Source organism: Pangasianodon hypophthalmus, chromosome 6 (assembly GCF_027358585.1).
Source record: "Pangasianodon hypophthalmus isolate fPanHyp1 chromosome 6, fPanHyp1.pri, whole genome shotgun sequence".
In the NCBI taxonomy this organism is placed as follows: Eukaryota; Metazoa; Chordata; class Actinopteri; order Siluriformes; family Pangasiidae; genus Pangasianodon; species Pangasianodon hypophthalmus.
In genome coordinates this window covers 19,536,707-19,548,727 of record NC_069715.1, presented here as the reverse complement: position 1 = coordinate 19,548,727, position 12,021 = coordinate 19,536,707, and the positions used below count along the sequence as shown (strand labels likewise).

The window sequence follows — 12,021 nt, the reverse complement described above, 5'->3', positions numbered from 1 at the left end:
CCTGGTCGTTGGGAGGATGGGTGGTCTTCCTTGCTGTCATGTCATTCTGCATCTCGAACCCACTGTAGCATTTGTTCATCTTGTCTGTAAAGGAGGCATCACTGTCACAGGCAGGTGGTGATGTCCTGTGGGTGGTGATGGCCTGGATGCCCTGCCATGTGCGCCGAGTGTCGCTACTGTCCTTGAAGTGGCTGTGGATTCTTTGTGCGTGTGTGCGCTTTGCCTCTCTGATGGCCCTCGCTGTTCTTAGGGCCGCCTTGGCTCCTGCTCTGAAGGAGGAGTCTCAGGTCTCAGGTTTGGAGCATCTGATGAGCGGTCTGGTGGCTTGTGTGTTTACATCAATACAGAATGCTGCAAGAAAACTGTGCTAGTTGCTAGTTACTGCTTATTTTTATATTATTTTAATTATTGTACTTTTATTTTATTTTTTTTGCACACTTTTTAATATTAGAGGTATAAGCACCACTTTTTTTGCTAGAACCCTATTGCTTTTGGGGGCAAGCATGCTGTTGATGTTTTCACACTTAGAAACAAGCATATCTCTTGGACGTTTCTTTTTTTTCTCCAGATTCTGTGGCATAAGTCATAAAAATTTGCCTTTTGGATCATTTAACCCTTCCCACTCAAATTTAAGATAATTTGCCTAATATGTAAAAAGTACTTTTGTAAACTAGTGCTAGGATTTTTGCCATATTTTCACAAAATTTGTGTTAAAGTACTTAGTAGAGTCTGCTCCTTAGTAATTATTAAGAAAAAGGTTGACATTTGTAAACAACATTGAAACCAGATGCCAATCAGGCCTATCAGGGCTGGAGCATATTTTACTTAAACAGCTATAGATCCTTAATGCTGCGATATATTCTATGTTCAGAGCATGATTCTCAGGAGGCCTACCATGTTGGGTCCATGGTTGTCAATTGGAGCTCTATAACAATGATTTGTGTTTTTCTCAGGAACCACTAATCTGAATTGGTTTGGGCACTTAGAATATCAGTGAGAGTATGACAGGCTTAGTATTAGCCAGCAATCGCAAAAATTGAAAGCTATCTACCTCTGGCCTCTTTACTAGCTATGGAGTCAATCCCCATAGTATTGTCAAAAAACCTTGCCCAATGATCGAAGGAAACATGAATGGAGCAATGTACCAGGACATAATAGAAGAGAATTTATTCTTGTTGCCCGAGTGCCACCATTAGGCCAAAGTGCAGGGTACATTTACATTTGTAACTTTTGAGCCATTTGGTTTAGAGATTAAATACTTTTTCCACATTAATCCTTTGTTCATGCCAAGTTCACTGAGGCCATTTTTGGCTATATTGGATTTTCCTCCATTTTGAATTTTCTGAAAAGCATGCTTCACTAAAGTGAAGGACATTATATAGCTACTGTTGTTGACACTGTTGGAATGTAATATAAATGTAAAATTTTATCTTTAATACAGTAGGAATTTATGTAATATCCTGTTTTTCCTACCTTGATCTTGGCATGAAAATAGCCACTGATGCTGACATGGCATTAAAAGAACAATCAATCAATCAATAAATCAATCCATCCAACTTTTGAAGAAAACTTGAGAGCAGAAATAATAGAGGCCATACCACAAGATGCAAACCACTCATCAGCAGTAAGAATCGGAAGGCCAGACAGGAATTTGCGAAGGAATACAGAGATGACCAACAGAAGTTCGGGAACCAAAATTAACCTCTACCAACGTGATGGAAAGGACAAAGTGAGGAGAAAGAAAGCATCATCTCATGATCTAAAATATATGAGCTCATTGGTCAAGCATGGTGGAGGTAGTGTCATGGCTTGGGCTTGCATGGCTGCTTCTGGAACAGGCTCACTAATCTTTATTGATGATGTAACTCATGATGGTAGCAGCAGAATGAATTCATAAGTCTACTGAAACATTCTGGAAATAACACTTCTCCTGTGAATCATTTAGCTGTGAGGACAAAGTTGAATATCTGTTTACCTTTTTTTTCATAGCTGCACTGAAAAAGCTGTTGCATCCCTTTTTAATGTAGTATATTTGTCTCTGTTTTTCTTTGTTTTCTTCTAGGCCTGCTCCTTTTTCAACTCCAATGCTGTGCCACTAAAGCTTGCGCTGGTCAACGCAGATCAGCTGGGAGAAGAAATTAATGTCATGTTTAAGGTGTGAAGCAATAGGCATGCGTGGATACATGCTTTATGTATCCATGTGTGCTTTTTGGATGCATACATATAAGTATGCCTCTATCTTTTGTTTATGACACATACTACTGTGTAATACAAAAAGAGTATAATATAACCATATGCATGTGTCATGTCAAATACCAAAATACAATCAAGTTAAAACTCAAGCACCCTTGCTAAAGATCACAAAAAAGGTGTCCTTGTGGTTAATTAGCTTAATCTCACACCCGTATTTTGGAATGCTAACCTTTAATTAAAGTAATTTTATTCTAAGAAAATAAAAAACTCTTTTAAAAACATATATATTTTAAACAAAACCACATGTCGCATTTAGGCAGTGCAGCCTCCCTTTGCCAGCTTAACAACACTAAGTCATTAACCCAGGCTTACTTGTGTTTTTAAACAAATAGTTCAGTTAGGTTTGTTAAATGTAAAATTATAAATTCAATATAGGTGGGAGAGGATTTGAGGCAAGATATGCTGGCAGTACAGATGATTCGGATCATGGATCGGATCTGGCTACAGGAAGGGCTGGACCTGCGCATTGTCAACTTCAAATGCATCTCAACTGGAAAAGACAAAGGTATATAAAGGACCAGCAATTGTTGGGTTTAGTAGTAAATACCTTTGGTAGTTATTTGACAAGTTTGCTTTGTCAATTTTTAACATACAAAAAAACCTTTGACAACATTTAATAATCTAAATCTGTTGTTTTATATTTTATTTTATTTTGCTCTTATATTTTTGCTCTTTAAAGAAATTTAAACAAATATGATAATATATAAATGAGAAGAAGGAAAAGATTCAAATATACTAATCTAAAAGTAGAGGTACAAACCAGGCGTAAGTCAGCAGTTGTGTTTGAGGTCTATGATCAGTTATGGTATTAACTCGTCACTATACATTGATCAGCCATAACATTAAAACCTTCTGCCTAATATTGTGTATGCCCCCCTTGTGCTGCCAGAACAGCTCTAACCCATTGAGGCATGGACTCCACAAGACCTCTGAAGCTGTGCTGTGGTATCTGGCACCAAAGATTAGCAGCAGTCCTGTAAGTTGCGAGATGGGGCCTCCGTGGATCGGACTTGTTTGTCCAGCACATCCTTGATCAGATCAGATTGAGATCTGGGGAATTTGGAGGCCAAGTCAACACCTTGAACACTTTGTCATGTTCCTCAAACCATTCCTGAACAATTTTTGCAGTGTGGCATGGCACATTATCCTGCTGAAAGAGGCTACTGCTATTAGGGAATACCGTTGCCATGAAGGGGTGTACTTGGTTGCAGCAGGGTTTAGGTAGGTGGTACATGTCAAAGTAACATCCACAAGAATGCCAGGAAACCCAAGGTTTCCCAACAGAACAATGCCCAGAGCATCACACTGCCTCCATCAGCTTGCCTTCTTCCCATAGTGCATCCTGGTGCCATTTCTTTCCCAGGTAAAGACATGCACGCACCTGGCTGTCCACACAATGTAAAAGAAAACATGAAACATCTTTATCAGTCCAGGCCATCTTCTTCCATTGCTCCATGGTCCAGTTCTAATGCTCACATGCCTGTTGTAGGCGCTTTCAATGGTGGACAGGGGTCAGCATGAGCACCCTGACCAATCTGTGGCTATGCAGCAAACTGCAATGCACTGTGCTCTGACACCTTTCTATCATAGCCAGCATTAACTTTTTCAGCAGTTTGTGCTACAGAAGCTCTTCTGTGATATTGGACCAGACGTGCAGCAGTGAGCCTTGGGCGCCCATGACCCTGTCATTGGTTCACCAGTTGTCCTTCCTCGGACCACTTTTGGTAGGTACTAACCACTGTATACTGGGAACACTCCACAAGACCTGGTGTTTTGGAGTTTCTCTGACCCAGTCGTCTAGCCATCATAATTTGGCCCTTGTCAGAGTTACTCGGATCTTTACGCTTGGCCATGTTACTTTCTCCAACACGTCAACTTCGAGAACTGACTGTTCAGTTGCTGCCTAATATATCCTACACCTTGATAGGTGCCACTGTAACAAGATAATCAATGTTATTCACATCACCTGTCAGTGGTTTTAATGTTATGGCTGATCGGTGTGTGTGCTTAACTCAATTCTGAATATGGCCCTCTGTGTCGCACACCTCTGAAGTATTTTGAAATTATAAAAAACATTCAGTTACTCCGTGACAGGTTTGTGTTTGCTTGTTCAGGCATGGTGGAATTGGTCCCATCCTCAGAGACGTTAAGGAAGATTCAGGTGGAATATGGCGTAACAGGCTCCTTTAAGGACAAGCCTCTGGCTGAGTGGCTACGGAAGTACAACTCTGCTGAGGATGAGTACGAGAAGGTAAATTACAGAAAAAAATCAGATTGTATTAACTCATTTATATAACTAATTTTTGTGTGGTGCAGTTCAAATCAATTTTGATTTCGTACAGATATTCTCAGCTTGTTATAAGAAGGGAAAATTTAAACTGCAGGGAAGTGGGTTCTTGGACTCAAGCCAAGACTACACCCCAAATGGGATGCCAGTCCATCAAAGGGCACCATGCACACTCACATTCATGCACTCATTCACATCTAGGGGCAATTTAGAGTAGCTTACAGGCATGTTTTTGGGAGGTGGGGTGAAACTGGGGAACCCAGAGGAAAGCCGGATAGACACTTGGAGAACTTGTGAAACTCAGCACTGACAGATCTTTGTAAAAGTTTGAAGTCAGGAATACCACAGGCAAACTGCATGCATGTGTACTACAACTCAGGAACACCTAGCAAATGTGTATGCATTCATTGTTCTGCGTCCGAAAATGTTTTGCCCCTAATCGACAGGCCATTTTATGGAGTATTACGGATTTAGTGAATCAGAGACTGGACCAGTGTAGTGTTGATGTTTATATATCTTTGCAGGGGCAGCTCATAATCAATGGGCTAGCAACATAACCTTGGCTGTTACAAGGACATAAACTTGAATATTAAACACTTGCTCTCACCATGCAAAGAAACTGAGTCAGATATTGTTTTTTTTTTTTTAATTTTTATTTTTAATTTTTTTTTTACCCATTTTGCTTTTTAACTATCTTAACTTAAATTAATTAACTTTCTTTCATTGTCACCCACATAAGCCCTCCCATCTTTCTGCAGGCTTCAGAAAACTTCATCTATTCTTGTGCGGGCTGCTGTGTGGCTACCTATGTGCTTGGCATCTGTGACCGCCACAATGACAATATCATGCTTCGCACCACAGGGCACATGTTTCACATTGACTTTGGCAAATTTCTTGGCCATGCACAGATGATCGGGAGTTTCAAAAGGTTAAAGAAATATTATGTCAAAGCATTTTACTCATTTGGAGATCAATTTGATTAATTTAAGTTGAGGTCATTAGCTCAGTACTTTGCTCTGACTTTTCACCTTCAGGGACCGAGCACCGTTTGTCCTGACCTCTGATATGGCCTATGTCATCAATGGTGGTGAGAGACCCACAAGCCGCTTCCAGCTCTTTGTGGACCTATGCTCTCAGGCATACAATCTGATCCGCAAACACTCCAGCCTCTTCCTTAACTTGCTGTCCCTGGTAATGCTCTAAAACATTGCAGAGAGAAACAAAAAGGGGGAAAGTCTTTAAAATATTGGCAATTTTGGCACAGTGTACTCTTTGTGTATTTCTATTCCATGTTCTATAGTCTGTATTATCTATGATCATTATCAGTCATACAAATTGTGTCTGCAATTATTTACATTTTGTTAAATATTTTAGGCATTTATTTTTATGTGATATTTGACAGATGACACAGTCAGGCTTACCTGAGCTGACTGGAGCCCAGGACCTGAAATATGTGTATGATGCTCTGCAGCCTCAGAGTACAGATACAGAAGCAACCATTTTCTTTACTAGGTATAGCTTTAGTTGTAGTAAATTTTATTTATCTGTTTTAAGCTTTGATTCTAATACATTAATCTTCACGTCTTATCTCTTACTCAGGTTGATTGAGTCCAGTCTTGGCAGTGTAGCCACAAAGTTTAATTTTTTTATCCACAACCTAGCCCAGCTGCGTTTCTCTGGCCTGCCATCTAATGATGAGCCTATCCTGTCATTCTCTCCACGCACATACACACTAAAGCAGGATGGCTGTATCAGAGATGCTTCCATCTTCTCTTTCCAGAAACGCTACAACCCTGATAAGCACTATGTGAGTCTTTTTTTATTTAAATATTAAATGTCTAAATTACATTATTATTTGAATTTTGTAAATGTCAATCTCAGAGTCTTTATGTGAAAAAGTTGCAATGCAGAGCCTTATTTGGCAAAAAAAAGGGTGAGCATTATTGAGTCAGTGGAGTTCACTCCACAGCACAGCACCCAGAACCAACTGTAGCAATCTTTCTAGCAAGTTGAAAGACAAGGCAGATAATTCAAATCAGATAGGGTAACATAATGACTCTGGGGTGGCTTACAAATGATTTCTTGTCTAATGATTCCTTTATACCACTTCTTTTGTCATAGACATATGTAGTACGCATATTAAGGGAGTGCCAGAGTGAACCCCAATTTGTCTTCCGCACATTTGATGAATTCCAAGAGCTGCACAACAAGCTCACCATAATATTTCCTTTGTGGAAGATTCCAGGGTGTGTTGCTCCTTTCTGTCCACCACAAGCTTTGAATCACTGCATCAATTTCAATGTTACTTATATTACTTAATTACCTATTTAAGAACATTTTCTGTTTGTAGGTTCCCCAACAAGCTTGTGCTGGGACGCAAACACATCAAGGATGTAGCATCCAAGAGAAAGGTGGAGCTGAATATTTATGTGCATAACCTCATGAAGAGTTCAGCAGAGGTAGCCCAGGTCAGTAAAGGAGGCTTCAGGACCAATTTTGAGACTTTTCTCTGTTTAGTATTCACTGACACTGTAGGAGTATAGCAGTAAAAAAAAAAAAAAACCTCCCTAGATATTAAATGAGCATCTGCTTGTATAGCTTTCATGTATCATGACTCATCTAAATTTAAAAGTCAATTGTAAAGGGTTATGGCAGTTTATTTTTTATTTTTCACAAAAAATTGTTGCACTTTTAACTCTGCCTCAACTTGATTGTCAAAGTAAGACTGAGTAGTATATGTATATTCTTCCATAGTGCGATCTTATCTACACGTTCTTCCATCCACTTGCAAGAGATGACAAGACAGAGGGATTGGACGGACTCCTCAAAGTACCAGGTGTGCCCAACTGAATCTGAATCATAAGTGTGAGAGCAGTACCTTGATTCTCAAGCCCTCTTCGCTCTAGGCTAGTCTGTAATTCATATTCATTTTCATTTAGTCTTAATTCCAAAATCCTAATCTGGCAATTAGCAGTACTTTGCTTGAGTGTTTGGAACTGGAACAGAATAAAAGTGTGAAATGAACAGGCAAGAAATGAGTCAAGAAACTGGGTAATGTACAGTCCCCATATTTTCCTGTACAGTAAGTTATTGCAAAAGTCATTGCAAGAAATATATTCTTACTAATTATTTCTTTGTAGGTTTTCCTTTATAGCAACTTATATAACCACTGTAGTATGTACAATATGTTGAACCATCCATGTTGAAACGAATATTTAGGGGTCCAGTTATGTAGTGCAGTTACTACAGTTTTTCTTATGATGACCTAACATTATTTGTGAATACCAAACCTGTAAGTCATAACTTGATTAGTAGGTAGTACTCCCTCCTGCTACTCAGGCATGTGAGATGGACTGATGGTGGTGCTATCGTGCAGTGTTGTATATTTTGTCACATGTTTTGCAAATTTTCACAACACGTGAAACTACTTTTGCAAACTACTCCTAGGATTTTTTTTTTGGCGGATCTTGATAAAATTGGTGTCAAAATCCTCAGTACTGTCTGATCTGCAGTAATTCTAAAAAACATTTTGAGATTTGTAAACCACATGGTTGTGACATGCCAGTCAATTCTAGCAGGACAGATTTGAGTTTAATTTACTCAAACAGTTTTAAGTCATGATTGGTTGCATGGATTAACATTGTCGATACCATGCATCCACAGATAGGGGAGCACAGTTTTATTAAAGCTCCATTACAGTAACTGGAAGGATGTGACATGACGTAACCCAAACTAACTTTTCAGTCTCTCCGTGGTCTGAACTTCGGACTGTGAAAGGGAGGAACTGTCTCACATTTTGTCTCTGGTTTGAAGCCTTGTGCTGAGACCATAAAAGAGAATGCTCACATTGCTCAGCACTGTAAAATCAATCAATGCTATCCAGTAGCATTGTGCATGTTTTTGCCTTTGGTTTTCACTTTAACTTTTAATGTATGCAAAACAGCTCTTTTCAACTTTCTTGGACGGCAGACCTCCGGGAGTTATAAAGCTGACTGAACTTTGTCAGGAAGTGTATCCATGAACGGCTCAACCTGCAAATATCACGTATGCATCACATATGCGTGAAGACAAACTCAACAATCAATCCAGAAAACTGAAGGGCACAAGGGCAACTCTTCCAAAGGCTGCATCTGTGCTCATTCTGAGGGCACACACGAGCTGCTCGAGCCTCATTTCCATCACACTCAACTGTGGAAATCAACAACTTTATTCCCATAAAAGTTACTGCCCTTTGGAACTTATTTTGTTAACAGAAATATTTTTATAGCTTTTATTGCTGGTCATCCACCACTTGTGGAGACATTGAAATCCCTGCCATATTTCTTTCCCCCTTGTTCTCCTGTCCGCACACAAGGAGGCGCAGCCACATATTTCACATGGCTATTCATCTGTCTAAGCTCAGCGTGAACGTACACACACAACTCTACGTTGTCTGCCTCTATGTAGGATTACAAGTTCATAGTTAAGTAGTTGACTGGTGTTTCTTCTTTCCTCTGTATTTCAGTAAATTTTAATTTATTGAACGTGTTGTGGTTATTACTCTAATACCTTTTTAAACTTTAATTAACTTTTGCATGACGCCACACTATTCAGAACTAAGCCTTCAGAAAGTCATTTGTTATTATTGCTCTCATTTAAAATTCAAGTTTTAATGTGACGGATTACTTTATAAGACTGATTAATTAAATTTACAGTGAAGTACCTATATTGCTGTTATGTACATTCTATTTCTAATGCAGACCCATTTCCCCTCCAGCATGAGACTTGTTGCAGGTATTAGACAGGATTCTGAGTCACTGTGCAAAGTGTGGTCATTCATAAGGGGCAGGCTAAGAGTAATTTGATAGTAAAAATATCATTGAATAAAGTTCTCTGCTTTAAATAGACAAACATTGGGCCTCCAATGTCGAAATAAGTCGAAATAACTTTCACTTCTGCCTTTCTGATTTTTCTCGCATGATTCATTTTGTGTTTCCAGTCCTCTATGTGCTTGATCTTTTATAGAGTTTTGTGGGTGTCACTAAATGCAACTGAGCTGTGTTGGGATCAATATATGTGCACAGGTACTAAGAAATTCAGAATTTCTGACAAATCTGTAAATTTGGCAGAAAGTTTTTGTTTGGTTTGGCTTACGCAAACATTTTACAAACAACTTTACTAAAAGCTTGACAAGTGACTGCCCATTGTCAGTAATTGGAATCCTTTCAAACTAAATCATAAAGTATGGCGGGTATACTGCAAACTTGAGCCTAGAGTACAACAGCACAACAGCTACACCGATCAGCCATAACATTAAAACTACTGACAGGTGAAGTGAATAACATTATGTTGTTACATTGGCACCTCTCAAGAGGTGGGATATATTAGGCAGCAAGTGAACAGTCAGTTCTCGAAGTTGATGTGTTTGAAACAGGAAAAATGGGCAACCATAAGGATCTGAGCAACTTTGACAAGGGCCAAATTGCGAGGACTGGGTCAGAGAATCTCCAAAATGGCAGGTGTTATGGGGTGTTCCCAGTATGCAGTAGTTAGTATCTTCCAAAAAGTGGACCATGGAAGGACAACCAATGAACCGACAACAGGGTCGTGGGCACTCAAGGCTCATTAATGCGCCTGGGGAGCGAAGGCTAGCCCGTCTGGCTGATCCCACAGAAGAGCAACTATAGCACCACTTGCTGAAAAAGCTAATGCTGGCTATGATAGAAAGGTGTGTGTGTCGCTTACCTAGGGAAGAGAAGGCACCAGGATGCACTATGGGAAGAAGGCAAGCTGGCAGAAGAAGTGTGACGCTCTGGGCAATGTTCTGCTGGGAAACATTGGGTCCTGGTATTCTTGTGGATGTTACTTTGACATGTACCACCTACCTAAACATTGTTGCAGGCCAGGTACACCCCTTCATGGCAACGGCATTCCCTAATGGCAGTGGCCTCTTTCAGCAGGATAATGCGCCCTGCCACACTGCAAAAATTGTGTAGGAATAATTTGAGGAACATGACAAAGTGTTCAAGGTGTTGACTTGGCCTCCAAATTCCCCAGATCTCAATCCGATCGAGCATCTGTGGAATGTGCTGGACAAAAAAAGTCCAATCCATGGAGGCCCCACCTCGCAACTTACAGGACTTAAAGGATCTGCTGCTAACATCTTGGTGCCAGATACCACAGCACACCTTCAGAGGTCTTGTGGAGTCCATGCCCTTGAGGGGTCAGAGCTGCTTTGGTGGCAGAAGGGGAACCTACACAATATTAGGCAGGTGGTTTTAATGTTATGGCTGATTGGTGTATGCTTGAGCACCTAAGCTTGCTAGGTAAACTAGCTAGTGTTAGCAAACTAAAACAATGCAAAGGCTAGCAGTAGTTATGAAATACAACAGCCTGTCAATGCTAAGAACATAAATTGAGTTACGACTAGTTAGCTTACGATTTTGTAAGCATGGTTGTCTACTGTCATGCTGACATGAGACTAAATCTGTTTGTACAACAACTCTGTCAGTTTGTTGTAGTCAATTTGTAAGAGCACAATGTACCAACTGGTGGCATGAGATTTTTCATTCCATAATTGTTCTATAATCATTTTGTTCTATGCATGGCATGAGATAGAATCGACATCTGTTCACCATTCTGACATTCTGACATTCTGTGGCTTGCAATGGAGCATAAAAGCTCATCTCTTATCTCAAAAAAAAAAAAAAAAAAAAAAAAAAAAAAAAAACCTGAAAGTTGATATTTCTCTCACACTCATGTTTTTGTTTTTGTTTTTTGAAAATTTGTTTTTGTATTTATTTTTTGCATTTATATTTTTAAAATTGGATTTATTTATTTAATTAATTATGTTTTAGAATTTCTGGTGTAAATAGTTTTGAAATACGCTATTTGTGATATAAAATTATAAACTAAAATAAAGTAATTTGTATATTGTTGGATTGCTTAAAACACATTTTCTTATGTGAGTAGTTGATTAATTGACAAGATAATCAGTAGAATAATTGATTACTAAAGTAGTCAACAGTTGTACCCATATTAACATCAAATAGCTATTCCTCAGAAGTCCAGTCAAGCTGAAATTGTTGTGATAATTTGTAATTGGATTTCCGATGATGACTGGATTGCATAAAGAACATGGCTGCCATCAGACAATCATGTTTCAGCAGGCATTTCACAGGGTTGGCACAGAGCTACTTTCATGAAACAGCAAGGGTGCAAGGGTGCGTGATCCCTGCAGATTGCCGCTTGCGTGTGTATTGTAGGGGTCCTTGCTCTGAACGTGCTGGAAGCCTATTATTTTTGCTAGATTATTTCTTATTTTTTTTCTCCCCTAAAACGAATGGTACAGACAAAACCATAAGTCATATTGGTCGATAGATAGTACTCGCTCCCATATCTCATGGACTGTAAGGCCCACAAATAAAAAACTAAAAACTTTCTACTGTTTACCTGGGTTCTTCCAAGCAGAATACCCTAGTAACCATTTAGCTCCATCACTT

The 12,021-nt window shown here is 39.3% G+C and overlaps 1 protein-coding gene across 4 annotated transcripts in view; it reads left to right on the top strand.

Moving 5' to 3' along the window:
• pik3c2a (phosphatidylinositol-4-phosphate 3-kinase, catalytic subunit type 2 alpha) overlaps positions 1 to 12,021 on the top strand; it is an 89,960-nt gene that overhangs the window by 67,974 nt on the left and 9,965 nt on the right. For all 4 annotated transcript variants that reach the window (XM_053235039.1, XM_053235038.1, XM_026913684.3 and 1 more), the window contains 10 exons: positions 2,063 to 2,155; positions 2,629 to 2,758; positions 4,368 to 4,504; positions 5,299 to 5,468; positions 5,575 to 5,731; positions 5,943 to 6,052; positions 6,140 to 6,347; positions 6,662 to 6,786; positions 6,891 to 7,008; positions 7,295 to 7,376. In XM_053235039.1, the coding sequence (XP_053091014.1) occupies positions 2,063 to 2,155; positions 2,629 to 2,758; positions 4,368 to 4,504; positions 5,299 to 5,468; positions 5,575 to 5,731; positions 5,943 to 6,052; positions 6,140 to 6,347; positions 6,662 to 6,786; positions 6,891 to 7,008; positions 7,295 to 7,376 (1,330 nt within the window). The remainder of the gene's footprint in view (positions 1 to 2,062; positions 2,156 to 2,628; positions 2,759 to 4,367; positions 4,505 to 5,298; positions 5,469 to 5,574; positions 5,732 to 5,942; positions 6,053 to 6,139; positions 6,348 to 6,661; positions 6,787 to 6,890; positions 7,009 to 7,294; positions 7,377 to 12,021) is intronic.